Consider the following 17785-nt stretch of genomic DNA (forward strand, 5'->3'; position numbering starts at 1 on the left):
AAGCAACACCCAACGTCTAATCTCACACCGTTATTAAAATTTGAGAACTATAAGTTATAAATCAATTTTTAAAGTACCAAACAAAAAGGCAAATTTAAAAACAGATCAAAAGCAAATTTAATCCACGTTATAATTCAAAAATCATGTAATTCAAGAAAAGGTAATTATATAAGAAAGTAATATATATATATATATATATATATATATATATATATATATATATATAATCATTGTACCACAAAAAAACAATTTATACCATGTAATAAGAAAATTTGTTTTGATTTCTCAAAAATACCAATTAAAATTATAAGTATTTTCAACATGTTTTATAGTTTTTATAAGTTAACATGTTAGTTTTAATTTTAATTTGTGAATTTTCTTTTCAATTTAAAATTATTTGTTAATAATTCCAAAAAAATATTTACCCAACCAAAATCTGCAACCAAATATAAGTATTTTCAACATGTTTTATAGTTTTTATTAAAATATTTATTACCACTAACGAAAATACAGGTGCTCTTATTTTTGTTATGTTATTCTATGCCATTGAGTCAAAATTTAATTGTTGTAATAATTTTAATCATCTTACATATTAAAATATTAATTTTTGTTTTAATATTTATTTAATAATATTTACATAGTTTATTCATTTTTATGTTGTTTTATTTAAACTTGAAATATCATTTAAAAAAAATTAAATTTAAGGTAAGAATGTAAAGTCATCACATAGAATAAATGATATGAGCAAGAATGGATACAGATAAAGAAATAAAAAAAAATTCCTTAGATTAGGGATATATTAGAGAGTATAAAACGTGTAAGAAAATCCACTATCATTTCTGTGATCACTATCAAAATCATGGTCAGTGTCATTATATTATTATTTTTAATCTCATTAATGAATTATTTTTCATAAAAATTTAATAGTTATAAGTTGTTTTCAAATAAACAGTCTCACATAATGAATAATTAGCATATAGAAATAAACCCTAGGGCTCATTTTCTACTTTCTTTCTCTGTTAATAATCAATTAAAGCACGCGAGACAAAGTTAGCTGTGGCAAGAAGAAATTAGGGAATGAAGAACAAAAGAATAAAATTGAATGGACGTTTCTACAGCAGCAATTGTCTTCCAGTAGTCCCTCTCATAAATTAAATGCTTACTTGATTTGTCACGTCATTATTCCGATATTAGAACCGCGGACTGCCACTATTAGTTTGAATGATTTGGAGGGCAGTTCATCCAGTTTTCAACAAGCTTGAAGGAACCTAAAAAAGAGGATAAGCAAGGATTAAATTAAAGAAAAAGTAGGCCGAAACAGGAAATTTGTAACATTATTCTTGTATTGCAATGCAAGCAAATCCGTTACCAACCTTGCAAACTGCCAAACCATCGAGGCGTTAATTAAACTAAAATACGATAAGAATATAACGCCTTCCCTAGCTAGGGTGACTAATATATTCTTAAATGGTGTTTTCAGCAACTATTGAATAATGGCAGCCAGCATATGCGAGGGACCAACAAGCAGATAGAATTCAGCCCCGACACAGTGGAACATAGTTCAAATTAAACGTAATTGTAATAATTACTAGGCAATTCCACATTCATTTTAGATCATTCGTACCTATAAAGTCAGTACTAAGTTACAGGGAATGTTTTGCACTTTTTCAATAGCTAAAGTTTAGAGACAAGTTTATAACTCAACAAATCCATGATTTTTCAGAAACAAACCGATCTTTACAAACACTAAATCCAAGAACAGGATGCATGGGATAACTGAAGAAAATTCTTCGGTTTTTATGGCATGTGGTTAAGTGACATTAACTACTATTAAGAAATGGATTACCTTCACATGATGAGGCATGATCTTGACATCAAATGGAACATAAAGCCATGCTTCAGGTGAATGCAAAAGAAAATTCTCCGGCTTACTGGTATAAACATCTGCATACTGGTGGATGTGATATGCAAAAGCAGATTCTTGTCCTGTGCTAGTCTGGAAGGTTGCTCCAAAACATCTATTAAAAATCGTCTTCATCTTGCTGCGTGTTTTTTGTCTCTCCACATTAAGTTCTTCCAGAAGTGAATTGAAAGCTGGAGTTCTCACGCTACTACATGCCGTTGCGTGCAATTTACCAAGTAATTCTTGTATTATATGAAACTTTGCCTGCATTTTTCAACAGGACACAATGCATAAAAATTGACAGCTCTAACAGTAGATAAAGAAATAAATTATACTGTTACTCAACCAAACAGACTCTTTTTACCTTCTATAATAAGTTAAGAAATATTAAAACATTCATGTAAACCTTTCTTTTCAATAGTATTAAATTAAAATGTTTGACACAAATTCTATTAATTATTTGTGTAGTTATAAAAACACTTTCATAATGTCCAGAGGTTTCAGAACATCTGCGATTTTAACTTGGAAGGCAGAGAACTGTGACTATTTTCTTACAGCACACAAGCAAACTCATAAAGAAGGAAGACTACACTAAACACTAAATTGATTTAATTCTTAAAAATCTGTTTCTAGCATTTCACTCCGCAAAAACATGAAGTTGTAATTTATATCACAACTCTTAAACTACAATCATGTACGTATAGTGAGGTATAAAATGGACTCATAATCAATAAATTGGCTCAATCTCCATAACAAATTTTTATATTACTATTCATTCCTAATTCAGGAAAGTGTCTGAAAAGTAATAATTTGTCAGTGTTTACTAAGAGCAGGCAACAAACAAGTAAATTACAATTAAACTCTATGGAAAATAATAATACGTTTATACCAGTAGCTACTTGATTGATATAATTATGTTAGCAATTTTAATTTTATGAAATCTCAGTATGCAAGATAAATAACAACATTTGCATGAACTACTACTGATCCCAAAATTCTTCTGAATCACTCACACCTCAAGCTCTTATAAGAGTAAAATAGTTTTTAGTTGGTGAGTCACCGAGTCTTCAATACAATACAACCACTCATGGAAAATAACAGGAAAACATCGACAGTTTATGAACTAATAAGTATGAAGTTGTAGAGAAGTAATGTCAGTATGAACAAAAACGTGAAGTTACCAGCTCAGAACGGTAGGTATCTTCATTTTGCATTTGAATTTCGCTCTGCATTGTTAAAGAAGCAAATTCATAAATGTCTGTGTTCTGATGTTAACTATGACAAAAGTTCTACATGCATCAGATCCTAATTAAGAAACATATAAATTTGAAGGAGCATTCAACAAGCATAATTTAACTTTAAAAAAAATTACCAAGCACAATTATATTAATAATGTAGCAACTGCATAACCAACTGGAATTCTAAAGATTGATATTCATCTTTAGCAACTGTGTAACCAACTGACACATTAAAGACTTGACTCAACTACAACTGTTTTTACATTCATAACGACCATCATCACACGTACAGGAACGGCAAATTAAATTTTACTTTTGATAAGGTCAGTTTTCATATAAATGACCAAAAAAAAAAAATCTTCAACAATAAGAAAATAAATGTCATTGTCATTGTCTAAGGAGACAATATAATAATAAATGAAGAACAAAACAAGCACAATGATGCAAAAAACCTAGTGACTATTTACTGAAGCTAAGCCTCTCTATTAGAGAGAACTCACTGCCGATGGAGTTCTGTGTCTTACACCCAGCCACTAGGGGATTTGCACTACCTCTCAGTATGGACAAGTAAGCAAGAGGCCTACACACACTGGCAATGGTAAACCAAGCTACAGTGCTGGTGCCACTTATAAGGAGAACCAACACTCACAAGCCAGGCTGATAAGAGAGAGAGCCTCCTATGTAAATCAGAGTTCATGTTTCACACATACAGCTCATCTAAGACTCAGATTTTAGTTTCACAAACTCAGGCAAGTATAATGAGAGCCATCACGAATGCTGATAAATGAACTAACCTCGTTGGAAGCCCGACCACACAAAATATCTAAACTTGTACATATTTGGCCTCAGCAAACATAATATGATACGACATTTTCATGCCTGTTTTCTAGGGAGTCATATTTAAGAACCCACAGAAGGAGGAATGCCAACTTTGATCTATTTATCAGAAGTCATGAGAAATAATGACAAGCAAGCTCTAAAATCTACGAGAAAATGGATTAGATGGCACACATGCCTCTAGTTCATGGATGATTGCTGCTGTACGCCAACCTGCCTTTGATGGCCCTCTCAAGTCGCTAAATAGATGATCTCCAAAATATATCACCTAATTAAAAATGTGAATATTAGGATTTAGGGATTCCATGTGAAAAAATATTTATGTCAAATTCCATATTTGTTTTATAATTAACAATCATCGTAAAATTCATGTAAGTAAATGGAAATATTGCATACAATGGTTTATTATCAGACATCAAATAAAGCATACCTCTGGGCCGTTCCACTTGGTTATTCTGAGAAAGGATTTCAGGCATCCATGATAATAAATTTTACCTGGAAGAAATTCATCAACCTTGGTAAAAGTTAATGTGTCCTTCTCCGTGTCGTAACAACTGCGTGAAAGAGCAGGTTTCAGGACCTTTTCAAAAAATTCAAAATTTAAGAATATAAATTCAAAGAGATAATAATGAAAATAAATAATTAGCCAAAAATGATTCGCAAAAGAAAATATCCACGTTAGCTACATGTCAGGAAAATTATTTGTTTCTACCAGTTCTTCAATCACTGAATCCTAAATAAAGCCACATTTAAATGATCTCGTCCCGAAGTCAGTTTTATTATGTTTTTAATAAAAATAAATAAAAGGCCTATAGCACAATGTGACTCCCAAGTATCCTTTACTAAAAAATAGACCAGAATCAGAATAAGAAGAATTAAGTTAGAATAGAAAACAAGCTCCATATCACATGATAAAATTACATGTAAGGGATACAAACCGGAATGGATGCTCAGATGTATAAAATTGCGGTTTATTGGCCTTAGCAATCACAACATCAAACAATTCCGTCCAGGAGTCTCTACAATCCATAGAATCCTAATCAACAGTCAAGAATAAACTCAAGGAAATTATGTCCAGAAATGATAAGTGCTAAACAATCATGAAACACAAAAATTACATTTAAAAATAAGTAGGGAACTTTCAACCAAACAATTTAAGAGACCTGACTGCCATCTAAGTACTACGTGTACTATACCATAACTCCGCCATATACGTTCCCTTCCCTTTAAAAAAGTTAAGGGCAAGTCTAAATTATATTCCATATTCTCGTTCATGAGCACAGGTAGATCTCAGAACACGATAATTTTACTCCAAAACACTAAAGGATTAACAGTGAGATAACTGAAATTAGGTCATAGAGAGAAACCCAGGTTATAGTCAACGGCTACAACAAATGACATCGTGGAAAAATATAGAACTGACGCATGTGACCCTCATATCAAACTACTATTAAATGTAATTGGTTTGCCACATTTTAACCTGATAAAGCACAATCTGCTAATAAATGTGAGCACCGTGCTAAGGTTTGTGGATATATATGCCTTACAATGAAGTAGAATACCGTAACTCCTTTATCATCCACAATATTCTCACAAAATTTGAAATATATTTTCGCATCTATCTTCTAGTTCTGTACCTCTCCCTGTTACTGTTGATATTCCTCTTATATGTGATCCTCCTGGTGATGCTCCACCCATTTTGTCTTCTCCTTCTTTAGACTCTCATTCACCACAGGATCATCCTTCACCTCCACCCCTTTAGGTTTATAGTCGCCGTAATCGTCTCCCTCATGACTCACTTCCGGTGCCGCCTCATGTGTGTCCTCCGGCTCCAGCAACTGAGTCTGACTTGCCTATTGCCCTCCGTAAAGGTATACGCTCTACCCGTAACCCTTCCCCCCATTATACTGTTCTTAATTACCACAGATTATCTCCATCTTTTTATACTTGTCTCTCATCCATTTCTTCTGTGTCAATTCCCAAATCTGTGAGTGATGCCTTAACTCATCCTGGTTGGCGTCAAGCTATGATGGATGAATTAAGTGCTTTACAGGAAAGTGGAACTTGGGAGCTGGTCCAATTACCATCTGGAAAGTCTGTTGTTGGTTGCAGGTGGGTGTATGCTATCAAGGTTGGTCCTGATGGCACGATTGATCGTCTGAAAGCTCGACTGGTTGCCAAAGGCTACACACAGATTTTTGGTTTGGATTATGGTGATACTTTTTCTCCAGTGGCAAAATTGACCTCTGTTCGCCTCTTCATTGCCATGGCCGCTCTTCGACAATGGCCTTTTTACCAACTTGATGTCAAAAATGCTTTCCTCAATGGTGATTTGCATGAAGAAATTTATATGGAGCAACCGCCTGGCTTTGTTGCTCAGGGGGAGTCATCTGGATTGGTATGTCGTCTTCGCAAATCCTTATATGGCCTAACAGTCTCCTCGGGCCTGGTTTGGTAAATTCAGTTGTGTTGTTCAACAATTTGGTATGTCTCGCAGTGAAGCGGATCATTCAGTGTTCTATCGCCACTCGAGTGCTGGATGTATCTACTTAATAGTGTATGTCGATGATATTGTTCTCACAGGAAGCGACTATCTTGGCATCTCTCAGATGAAACAACACCTTTGTCATCATTTTCAAACCAAAGATCTTGGCAAACTCCGGTACTTTTTGGGTATTGAAGTAGCACAATCCAATGATGGTATTGTCATATCTCAGAGGAAGTATGCGTTAGACATCTTGGAGGAAACAGGGTTAATGAACTGTAAATCTGTTGAGACACCTATGGACCCTAACATCAAACTCCTACCAAATCAGGGGGAGCCTTTCTCAGATCCTGAACGGTACAGAAGACTAGTTGGTAAATTAAACTATCTTACTGTTACGCGTCCTGATATTTCCTTCGCAGTTAGTGTGGTGAGTCAATTTCTAAACTCCCCATGTGAAGACCATTGGGATGCAGTTGTTCGCATACTGAAATATATTAAAAGATCACCTGGAAAAGGTTTGCTATATGGCCCTAACAACGATACAAAAATTGTTTGTTATTCAGATGCTGATTGGGCTGGTTCCCCTTCTGATAGGAGGTCTACTTCTAGATATTGTGTCTCTGTTGGTAGCAACCTGATATCTTGGAAAAGTAAGAAGCAAAGTGTTGTGGCAAGGTCCAGTGCAGAAGCAGAATATAGAGCTATGGCATCAGCTACTTGCGAGCTTGTGTGGCTTAAACAATTGCTTAGTGAATTGAAATTTGGAGACGTCACTCACATGATACTTATATGTGATAATCAAGCTGCTCTCCATATTAGCTCTAACCCTGTCTTCCATGAGAGAACCAAACACATTGAAGTTGATTGTCATTTCATTCGAGAAAAAATCATATCCGGAGATATCAAGACTGAGTTTGTTAACTCAAGCAACCAGTTGGCAGACATATTCACTAAGTCCTTACCTTACGAGGACCTAGAATTGATTATCTTTGTAACAAGCTTGGAACATATGATTTATATGCTCCAGCTTGAGGGGGAGTGTTAGATGTTAAGATGTGTGTTTCTGTTATTTGCTTAGTCTATTCTGTATTAAGGGCATTGGCTCATATCTTACAATATAAATAAATTACCCTATGTGTATGCAAAATACACAAGGGATATTTTCTCCCAATCTTCTCTATTTCTCATAGAAGTAATGCACACAATCCGCAAGAAAACTGAAAAGTACAGAGGATCTCCATTCCAGATTCCTTCATCATGTAATGTAAATGTAAATTACAATCATTATAATAGTTAGAACTGACCACATTCATTATTCTACCAATACTGTTTTTGCATTATTTGAATAATAGTTTGCATATGTATTTTAGAGATGGAGCTTTGAAGCTGTTGAATCAATTGAACCATGTGATTTTCATCTGTGTCGACCATAATTGGACAACATCAACTGGTAAAGTGGGAATGAAGTCATAATAAAAATTCATAGGTTTGTCAGAAATAGAAGCCTTTACTGTTTATTATCCTTCCACGTATATTAGAAAGTTGTGATACTTAATTTCTTTTCTCATTTTCTCACATGTCTAATTATTGATTTGGTACCTATAGTTACAAAAATATTTCCTTCTAGTCCTTATCCTTGAAAATATCCTCTTTTAGTCCCTGTGCATATAACTTTGAATACCTTTTAGTCCTCCCTATATGGACTAAAAGGGATTAAAATGTTGTGTTTAGAGACTACACTAAAAGGGGATAATTTTAAGAATAGGAAGGAAAATTTTTATAACTATAGAGACCAGATAATTACTTACACCTGAAGACAAAATGCATGATACAGTTTCCTTTCTGTTAAATACCTCTAACATAAAACGCATTCCTCCATCCACAAAGTAATAAGGAGAATTAGTCAATAAGAAAAGCTTCTTCCCTCGCTCCCTTAGCATCTTAAGAAAATGTAATATCTTTCCCTGAAATATTCATCACAAAGAAAAAAATAAAGCCACAAACTCTCAATAGGAGAATAAAATAATTCAATCTGTTAATAAGACAACAGGAAGAAACAATGTCTACCTTGATAATAGATAGTACAACAGTCAAAATAAAACTTAAATGGATTAAGATAATAGACCCTGAGATAGCATTTTGCTCATATTATGACCACTTATTGCAGCATCCATTCAACACATTCATTGATACCAATTAAAGGAAATGAACAAAATGGTTGATTTGAACTTACATTTTTCACCAAGTATCTACGTGGATCAGATAGAATTCCTCGATGAACCAGGCCACTTCGATGGACATGTTCAATTGCACGAACAACATCTTCATATACATAGGAAGGATCGAATTCTAGCTTAGCATCAACAAAGTACTGCACTATGTCTGCAAGAAGGCATGCCTACAGAGCAACAACGCAAACAATCAGTTCTCAACCCTAGGATAGAAAGAGACTTCGTCCAAGAAGAGGCAAATGAAATTGGAGGATATTTTAGCTTTCAGTAGATTTTTCAAATTTCCAAGTGAATCAACTCCATACAAGGAGCCTTCCCTTAAAATGAAAGTTCTGTAATTTCAAAAATTGGCAACATAGTTCTTGCTTGCAATAGTGGTATAGCTTTCCTAGACAGTCTAAGAAGGTCTCTATCACTTTGAGTGCAACCGTCAACAACATAATAAATGGTCAATTGAAGAAGCAAGGGCAATTAGGATTGAATATACTAGGTCAAGTCTCAATAAGGGTGCGTACATTTGGATAAACTTTTGAAAACGATACTTTTGCTTTGATATTAGCTTATTATTGGAAAAGCAACTAAGCACCAAAACTACTTTTTTGGTTTCTTTTTCAAAAATAAAAAATATCTAATCAAAACTACTTTTTTGGTTTTTATTTCAAAAAAGAAAAATATCTAATCATCAGACAAATATTTAAAAATTGTGCCCTGGAAGGAAGTAACTTTTTATCTTACGAGATTTAATTTTTCCCTACATCCTATGGCTGCTTCATGTGTTGTAGTGGCTCAAATCAAAGACAGAAAGATACTGCAGTATGGCCATTCTGAATGCAAATCAATTATTTGTGTGCGCAACTTTATGACATGTATACACGAAATAACAATAATCTTCTTTGACATATGAAGAAGAGTACAAAACTCAGCATAAAAGTTCATTGAGGTAAAGCTCCAACATTACACAATACAAAAGCAGAAATTATTATTTATTAACAGGATACAAGGATCTAACCTCACTAAAGCAGAAGAAATCCATCAAACCAACAAGTGATCGAGCTTGATCACGACCAATATGTCGAGTGCCATATATCTCATGTATTTCCTTTTGACTTAGCTGAAAAATTATTCAATGGAAAGAAATCAACGCATAAAAAGAAATCTCTTTTACTGGCACTATTTTAATATATGAAAAAACAGACAAACTATGCTGGCTGACGTTTGTCAAATATAACTACCATTTCATTTGTACTCGTGCAATCTATAAAATAAAATTCACAGTGCCAACTGTATGTGAATTTTCAGAACCATGGAAACATTTCATGGAGTTTAAAACCAAGTTATAGAGAGGTGCGTTCAACTGCCAATGAAACAAAACAATGAGTTCCAAATACCTTCCGTCTACCATAGAAGCATTCATCCAGCTCAATTGAACCAAAGAAATCCAGCTTCATGAGGCACCCTTTTGCCTTATCATAGTATAGGCCTCTAATGGGGAAAGTTGGATCATATTTAAAACTCAAGCAAACCTCCGGATACCTAAGCTGAAAGAAGAAACAAGACAAGTAAGGAAACGAACCACAGCAATAAAAACGCACAGCCAGAGCGCGTTGTATAAGAGCTAACCTCACCAACCAAATACTCCTTGGCAAGGTCGTAAATCAAAGTCTGCAAATGCGACGAGTAATGCGCCAAAGTGTAATCATAGTCGAATCCATAAACTTGCAATTTATCCAATCTCAAGTTCCTATTCACATATATGCCTAATCAAATAAACATAAGATTAAAAAAAAAAAAAAAACTATCAACATAATTCCGAAAAGAAATATTAAAGCAACAAACCTTTAGGATTCATTTTGGGCATTCTTCTGAACGCATCTGGAATAGCGAGAAAACTCTGTTTGACGGCTTCGAATTCGCTACGGAGTACGGATATCTCTTCCTCATCGGGCTTCAGTAAACAATGTTGCGAAGATTCAACGACGCTGTAGCTTCGAGAGCTTCCCGAAAACCCTGAATTATACACGTATCAGCAAAACGGTTTCTGACGCAATGGTTAAGCGCGATTCGATATTAATTTTTTTCTATTTCTACTGTTAGTTTACTGATTAAAAAACACAAACAGGTAAAAGGCATAATAATAAGTAGTAGGTAAAAGTCTAAGAAAGAAAGTGACGATAGGAAAAAAGACCTTGGTGGAGTGGAGAAGGTGAAAGCAACGTCCGCTGTGAAGAATGAAAGAGAAAAATGAATGAATGTGGTTGAAGGAGAATGAATGAGAGTAGTGTAGCGTTATACATACGTGTATGGAGAAACAGAGAGGGAGACCGGTACGAATACGAAGAGAGGCCATTTGATTGGGCTTTAGAGTTACGTGCAGAGTTCAATCAAGATTGAGGAAGAAAAAGGAGCTTTTGTGTCCGTATTAGGAAAAGTATGTGTATGGTCAGAAAGCGCGAAGAACGTGCCCTTGCTTTTACGCGCCTATTCCCAACGAGCTTTAGTTTTTAGACAACCACTATTAATCTTCTCCGGTTCCTGAAAATTGAACTATCCGGTTTAAACGTTTTGCTCTTCATTTATGTTTTTATCTTTCAGGTAAAAGTGTTAAAATTAATAAAACAAAATGTATATTTTATTCAGTGTAGTATGTGATTATAGATGATTTTTTTTCCTGCCACCAAAAATTAATTAAAAAGACAAAAAAACAAAAAGGAATAATGATATTACGCACAAGAGATAGAATAAAAATAAAGGTAAGAAAATTCATAAATAATAATATAACTAAATAAGTATTTATTTGTTTGTTTATAATTATAATTATAATTCTACATTAAAAGGAATGAGTAGATTCTTTAACATTAAAAAGTCTACTGTATTTAAAAATTAAATATATAAACTATGTTTATATTTAATAAACAATTTAAATTATAGTGTGAAGTTGTTTTTAACATGAGATGAATACATAATTAAATATAAATATAAATAAAAAAAGTAAAAATAATTTAAAATATTAAGAAAAATTATTTTCACCTAATTATAAAAGGTGTGTGAAACATCTCTAGGCGACATATTGAAATTGAGAGACTAAAAAAAAATGCAATGATAAATACATTCAAAGAGATCAAGATAAATTCATTGTAGGATGAAGATATTAAAAAAGAAGATAATTACATATGGAAACAAAATAAAAGGAAATTGGTTATATATATATATATATATATATATATATATATATATATATATATATATATATATATATATATATATATATATATATACAAACACACTTTAATTTTACAATGTAATTATTATTTTATAAATTGATCACTTTATAAATTCATTCGAAGAAGTGAAATTAAATTTATTACATTTATTGAAGAATACATAATAAAATTAAATCACAAGAATAAAAAAAATACAAACAAATTTATTTTTTTAATTTCAAAATCCAGAAATTACAATTAAATCAACCAAAAGACTTAAAAAAAAGTTTCTAAAGATATTATATATTTTAAAAATAATATAACTAATTCATGATAAAATTATTTATATTAAAACTTGTTAATATTAAAATAATTAAATTTCATTATTTTTGAACTATTATTACTTTTAAAATGTCAATTTTTTTTGAGTCTTTGCATCTACTTCCGTAAAATAATCTAAGTTTAAGTAGTAAAGTAATAAATAATCAAGTTCAAACATTAAAACAATAATGGATGTTTAAGTATTAAAACAATGTTACTAGTTTCATTTTTCTATCACTAGTGTGACAGACAAAGCTACACTTCATTAACTTTATTTTTAATTTTAACACTTCCAAGAATTTAGTTCACAACGAATTCCGTTTTCAAATAATTTGGTGTATCCTTACATTTTTCTTTTGGTCCTAGGTTTCTAATGTTCGATAACTTTAAAGAACTATCGTACATAAGATAGTATATTTAACTATTGAAATTATAATTAAATATTCTTTTAAAAAAAGTGCGATGCAGAATTTTATACATCTAGCATAGCCCTCATTATATCAAACAATATGATTAAAACATCTTAAAATTCAGAAGTTAAAAAATAGTTAATGAAATGCATTTTCTATTGGCTGTTTTTACTAAATCAATTTCGGAAACATTTTTTTTTTAAAGACGCTCACCCAATTCTATTCTGGATAAGATTTTCCAGAAACTTTGATGGGATGTAAGAAAAAAATTGATAAGTTGCAGGAAAAAAACAGCCTTTTTTATTTTAGTTGTAGCTGCCCTATAAGCGCAAGGGCTTCATTGCATATTCGTTTCCTAAACCATAAAGCCAGTTGAACAAATTTGATTATACTGAGACACTAAATTTCCTAGGGAAATTAACCATTTGTTGCTTCATGAAAAGCTTCTACTTATTAGGTGGTCTGCAGTTCATGCTATGCAGACCTCCAACCCCTATTACTCATCTTTCTTGTCAAGTGAACAAAAGAACAGAAGACTCGCAACAAACCAAATACAACCTCTTATCTACACAGGACGATCCGTAATGGAGAATGGATTCTTCCTTCTCGATACTATCTCTGATGCCCAAGCTTTGCCAGTTTCAGTCTGGAACTTCCCTGCAATAGGGTAAAATTTTCCCAAACACATTATCTAACCATAAAAAGCAGAAAATGGATACTTCGTAAACAGGTGAAAAATCAATCATTCCAATCCAAGATCAACTCCTTACCAAGTGAACTAAAATATGCAGAATATCAAAGTCATGGGATAAATTCACAAATCAAGTAAGCGACTTAGAAATGTCGATTTTGAGATGTTATATATGACAATCAATCTCATGTTAGCAAGCAGTTACTGCCGAGGCTTAACATTGTTGTTCCACACACAAAAAAGGACAGGTAAGAGAAAATCATAAATGTGTAATTTCTTCTTATTAACAAACCACGTAATATCTAGCTTCAATCTTTCAATTTCCGAATACAAAGTAATAAACCACACTTTGAAAAAAATTCATACCAGCAGTTGACCGGAAAAATTCTTCCAAATTTTTTCCCTGCCCTGCAAAAGTCAAGAAAGAAAATTCAGAATATCTAAACCAGTATTATAACAGTGAAAAAAATAACCAAAATACCCCTTGATTTCAGTGTATACTAATATAAAGTTTTAACTCTAAATGCAACATGTACTAGAATTAAAAACCAGTAGGATGCAACCTGTATTATTCCCCACAATATCATTACAACAGAGAAGTCAACCCATCATATAAGTAGATGGTAAAGGATATCCTATTCAATCTAACCGAAGAAGAAACATATAAGGTTATTATTTTTTAAATTCTATGAAAAAGGCCCAACACTGCATAAAATTACTGATTAGGAACATTTGTATAAAAGATATATGAATGCGCAGTTAAACAGTTGTTTGCCCTCATCATTCTTATTTTAATATAACATATCATCAATGATATCCTATAGATAACAAATTCCGAAAAATTCTAGCCAAAATATTAGATATAGTTGCTAATCTGTTAAGGAGCATAATAAAACTCATAAGTTGTCGTGCCTCTGACCCTCCACCAAGCTTGTCTTAATTATTGAGGCCATCCACTTGGTCCAGGAAACCATGTGCCCAAAACTCAACATCACTTCTCTTATACAAATTCCTTGAACATATATAGATTAATTTGTAGATATTTATTATAAGAATTGTCAAACTATCCAAATGATTTAAAAAGGCCTGAATATGATCATAACAAAGTTAAAAGATAAGAAGAAAAATAAAATTCAAAAAATTGTCTCACCATCTTCGTATTCCAAAGCTTGGAGTATCATCTCAACCTGTATGGAACAGAATTTAGAGAATCGGGATAACTAGTTGTAAATATGGCAAGACTCCAAGGCATTCAGGCAAAAATGTGACAATAATTTTAAATAAATTAAAATCATCTGCCTGATAGAATATTAACAATAAATGCGATAGAGGAAAAGCAGTATCACATATTATATCATCTTTTCCCTTTCAATTAACATAAGTCATGAATCACAATATCTCATTATTAAAATGAATCAAAAAGTAATCCTGAGCCTAGCTCACTTGGATGGGACACGGCAAGTTCTCAGGATAAGTCCAATAAACCCTACAATCCCTTCCCCTTTCCCCCCTCCAAATGGAACAGCCCTTTCCCATTCCCCCACTTTCCACTTTTGCTCTTTACTCTCTATATTCCCCTCATGAGGACCTATTGATCACATAGGCACCAAATTACACAAAAGTCAAAAAAGCCACCAACCTTGTCAAGGTCCTTGACGAATTTAGCTTCTAGAGAAAAATTTGATTCATACTCCATCCACAACTCAGTTATTTCCGTCGCTTCAATATGAAAATTCAAATAAAAACCAAGGAGTGAGTTTTCTCCATCCTCACATTAACAAACTCATGTACAGACTACAGAGTGAAAAATACCTGCAGATCCTCCTCCGAGTACTTTACACATTTGATCTAATGCTGTTTTTTCAAGATAAGTTTTTTCCTTTTTAGACACGCCATCCATTGGCGTTATGTCTCCAACAATTGCTGTTAAACAAAGCACCAAAGTGAACAAATGAAACTGCAAACCTGATCTCTGATGAGAAGGCATGAGAGATATGATGATATTGTAAAACACTTATATTAAAGCTTCTAATAACTTGAAAACTCAAATTATGCTTCCATAGTAAACCCAAAATAGGGGTTATGAAAGCATTGTGAATTAGATGTAGTACTAAGTAAAACAAATTTACACATGTGGATTTCTAGTAGTTTTGGCATTTATCAAGTTCTCATCGTGTGAAACATTAAAACAGTAAAATAGAAGGCAGAAATGCATGTGCAATAATGTACATTAGTTTGTAGATCACTGATAGCTTGACATCATAACATAACAACTTGTTGCAGTCAGGATTTCCATCTAGAACACTATATATTACATAACGAATCTATTTCAAATTTCAAACCTAAACTTTCCTTTGTATTCACTCGATATCGTCCACTGTTTCAAGTATATTTACATTTCTAGAAGAAGTTAGCCTAAATTGTTCACAAACTCAATCTCATCCACTGTTTCAAGTTTATTTACATTTCCAGCAGAAGTTAACCTAATTTGTCCACAATATTATATGATTATTCGTAACAATGCTTTAGGCTTGCAGAACCACTTTAACCAGGCATAGACAATTAACTGAAAGCAAGTGGCAGATTAGCATACCTTCTGCGATGTCATGAACAATAGCCAATTTAATGCACCTGAAATAAGCGAACACAAACAAGTTTCAGGAAACCTACTTCCCTTTATATTATGGTCAATTTCATTACAAAAATAAAGTCATTAAGAAACGTATAATCATCTAATAGAAAAGGAATGTGAATTTACTTGTTTCGGTCAAAACCGGGAACATCTGGTGCAATTAAAGCCATCAAACCCATTCGATACATGTGATCAGCAATAGATTCTGGATTCTTAACACCTTTTCGTAACCACCCTGTTCTCTTTGTTGTCTGTTTTACATACCACACAGAAGTCAAAGAAGTTAGAACACTGCAAATTAAAAGCAGGCAAAGCACAAAATACGAGACGAAGCAACGCAAGTGAAATCTAACTTTTATTGAAGTCACTTAAAGTCAAGCAATACAAACAAATTTAATTCTGAAATCAATCTTAGGTTAACTAGTTCTGACAGTTTTAGCAAGCGAAATTAATCGGATCTTATCTAGATAATTTCTCCGGCACTTCTGAAAAACAAAGTACTACATTACAAAATAGAAAGCTCGTTTACAGATAAACACCTTGAGGCTTTGACAGAGGGAAAGGAAGTCAATGACGGAGGAAGCAGAAGAAGCGCCATTGCGAACCGCGTCGTCGGAAGGTGAAGCAGCCATGTGACAAACCCTAGTGCAAGAAAATGCAGATTTGAATTTAAAGAAGGTAGCAGAAAGAAAAGGAACGGGAGCACGGGATATAAGAGGGAATCGCATTCCACTCTCCCCAACTAATTACTTTGGATTGCTTCTCTCCAGATTTTTGGGAAAGTAATTGTGATTGTGTACAATATATGGAATGATACATAATGAATTGCGAAGAAAATTATCCGGAATAATTAATTTGTAAAAATGTTAAAATTAATTTTAAACATAGTATATGCTGAACTGTTTCAAAATTTATATAGATGATATTAATAAAAAAAATCTAACAAACTGTAAGATGGAATTCTATGATAAAAATGTTTTATAAATATAAACAGAGGTAAATTATTCAGATATAGTATAATAATGTTGATGATAAGTATAATATAAATAAAAATCATATAACCAATAATTAACATGAATGTGTATTTGATAACATAAAACTGTATAGCACCAGGCATGTGTTTTTAGTATAAGTATCACTTACATCATCTTCATGTTTATTGTAAATCCCTGGTAAATATAATGAATTTTATATATTTAAACACATTTTCTGGAAAGTATAGAATAAATTATCATGGTACACTTTATTGAGTATAGTTCTTGAATATGTATTTATATATGTTTAGCTACACATAATCACTCGTGATAAAAAAAAATTATAGAAATAACATTATAAGTTAACTTAAATTTAAGATGATAATGATAAAATGATAAAAAAATTATTTAATTTTGACATGCACAATTATGTATTATTTATATTATAAATGCATTTATAAATACAAAAGTTGATATGAGATTTAGGATGAGCGTTTTTTAAAATATTATTAATTATATCATTCTAAAAACTAATATTTTACCGAGTCCAAAAACTTACAACAACAACACAAAAGTAAGAATTAAGAATAAGAGTGAATTCATTATAATCCAAATCCCATTTTATGTTATAAAACAAATTCTTTCACTATTTCATTGCTTAATGATATCTTAGCCTATATAATTTGGTCTGATGCAAGAACATCTCTAATACGTAATATATGTTATTTTGCTTAATATACAAATTAGTTTATAAAATCATACAAGAATTTTGACATGCAACCTTCTTCTTACATGTACATTATTCCTAAACATTATATTTAAATCACAATGACATTATTTGATAGTATATATCATGCATC

General features: G+C 32.3%; 2 protein-coding genes across 3 annotated transcripts; both read right to left on the minus strand.

Moving 5' to 3' along the window:
- Positions 1 to 977: 977 nt before the first annotated feature.
- On the minus strand, positions 978 to 11189 carry LOC124834379 (HAD-superfamily hydrolase, subfamily IG, 5'-nucleotidase). The gene is made up of 14 exons (XM_088105263.1): positions 10994 to 11189; positions 10883 to 10916; positions 10534 to 10704; positions 10318 to 10454; positions 10086 to 10235; positions 9707 to 9808; positions 8700 to 8864; positions 8320 to 8430; positions 4917 to 5014; positions 4409 to 4532; positions 4157 to 4246; positions 3085 to 3129; positions 1847 to 2167; positions 978 to 1268 (listed from the first exon to the last, which is right to left on the minus strand). Exons 1-14 carry the CDS (start codon positions 11042 to 11044, stop codon positions 1239 to 1241), a joined length of 1629 nt encoding a protein of 542 aa, XP_087961389.1. The 5' UTR covers positions 11045 to 11189; the 3' UTR covers positions 978 to 1238.
- A 1716-nt stretch (positions 11190 to 12905) lies between these two features.
- LOC148207007 (uncharacterized) lies at positions 12906 to 16738 on the minus strand. 2 transcript variants are annotated; one of them, XM_088105264.1, is made up of 8 exons: positions 16491 to 16735; positions 16078 to 16202; positions 15913 to 15950; positions 15132 to 15242; positions 14959 to 15038; positions 14470 to 14506; positions 13686 to 13727; positions 12906 to 13285 (listed from the first exon to the last, which is right to left on the minus strand). In XM_088105264.1, exons 1-8 carry the CDS (start codon positions 16677 to 16679, stop codon positions 13194 to 13196), a joined length of 714 nt encoding a protein of 237 aa, XP_087961390.1. In that variant the 5' UTR covers positions 16680 to 16735; the 3' UTR covers positions 12906 to 13193. The 2 variants fall into 2 exon arrangements, with proteins under 2 accessions (XP_087961390.1, XP_087961391.1); XM_088105265.1 differs by lacking the exon at positions 14470 to 14506 and having other exon boundaries at positions 16491 to 16738.
- Positions 16739 to 17785: the final 1047 nt, after the last annotated feature.

Source organism: Vigna umbellata, chromosome 1, assembly GCF_029865625.1.
Source record: "Vigna umbellata cultivar VRB3 chromosome 1, Vumbellata_1.0, whole genome shotgun sequence".
NCBI lineage: Eukaryota > Viridiplantae > Streptophyta > Magnoliopsida > Fabales > Fabaceae > Vigna > Vigna umbellata.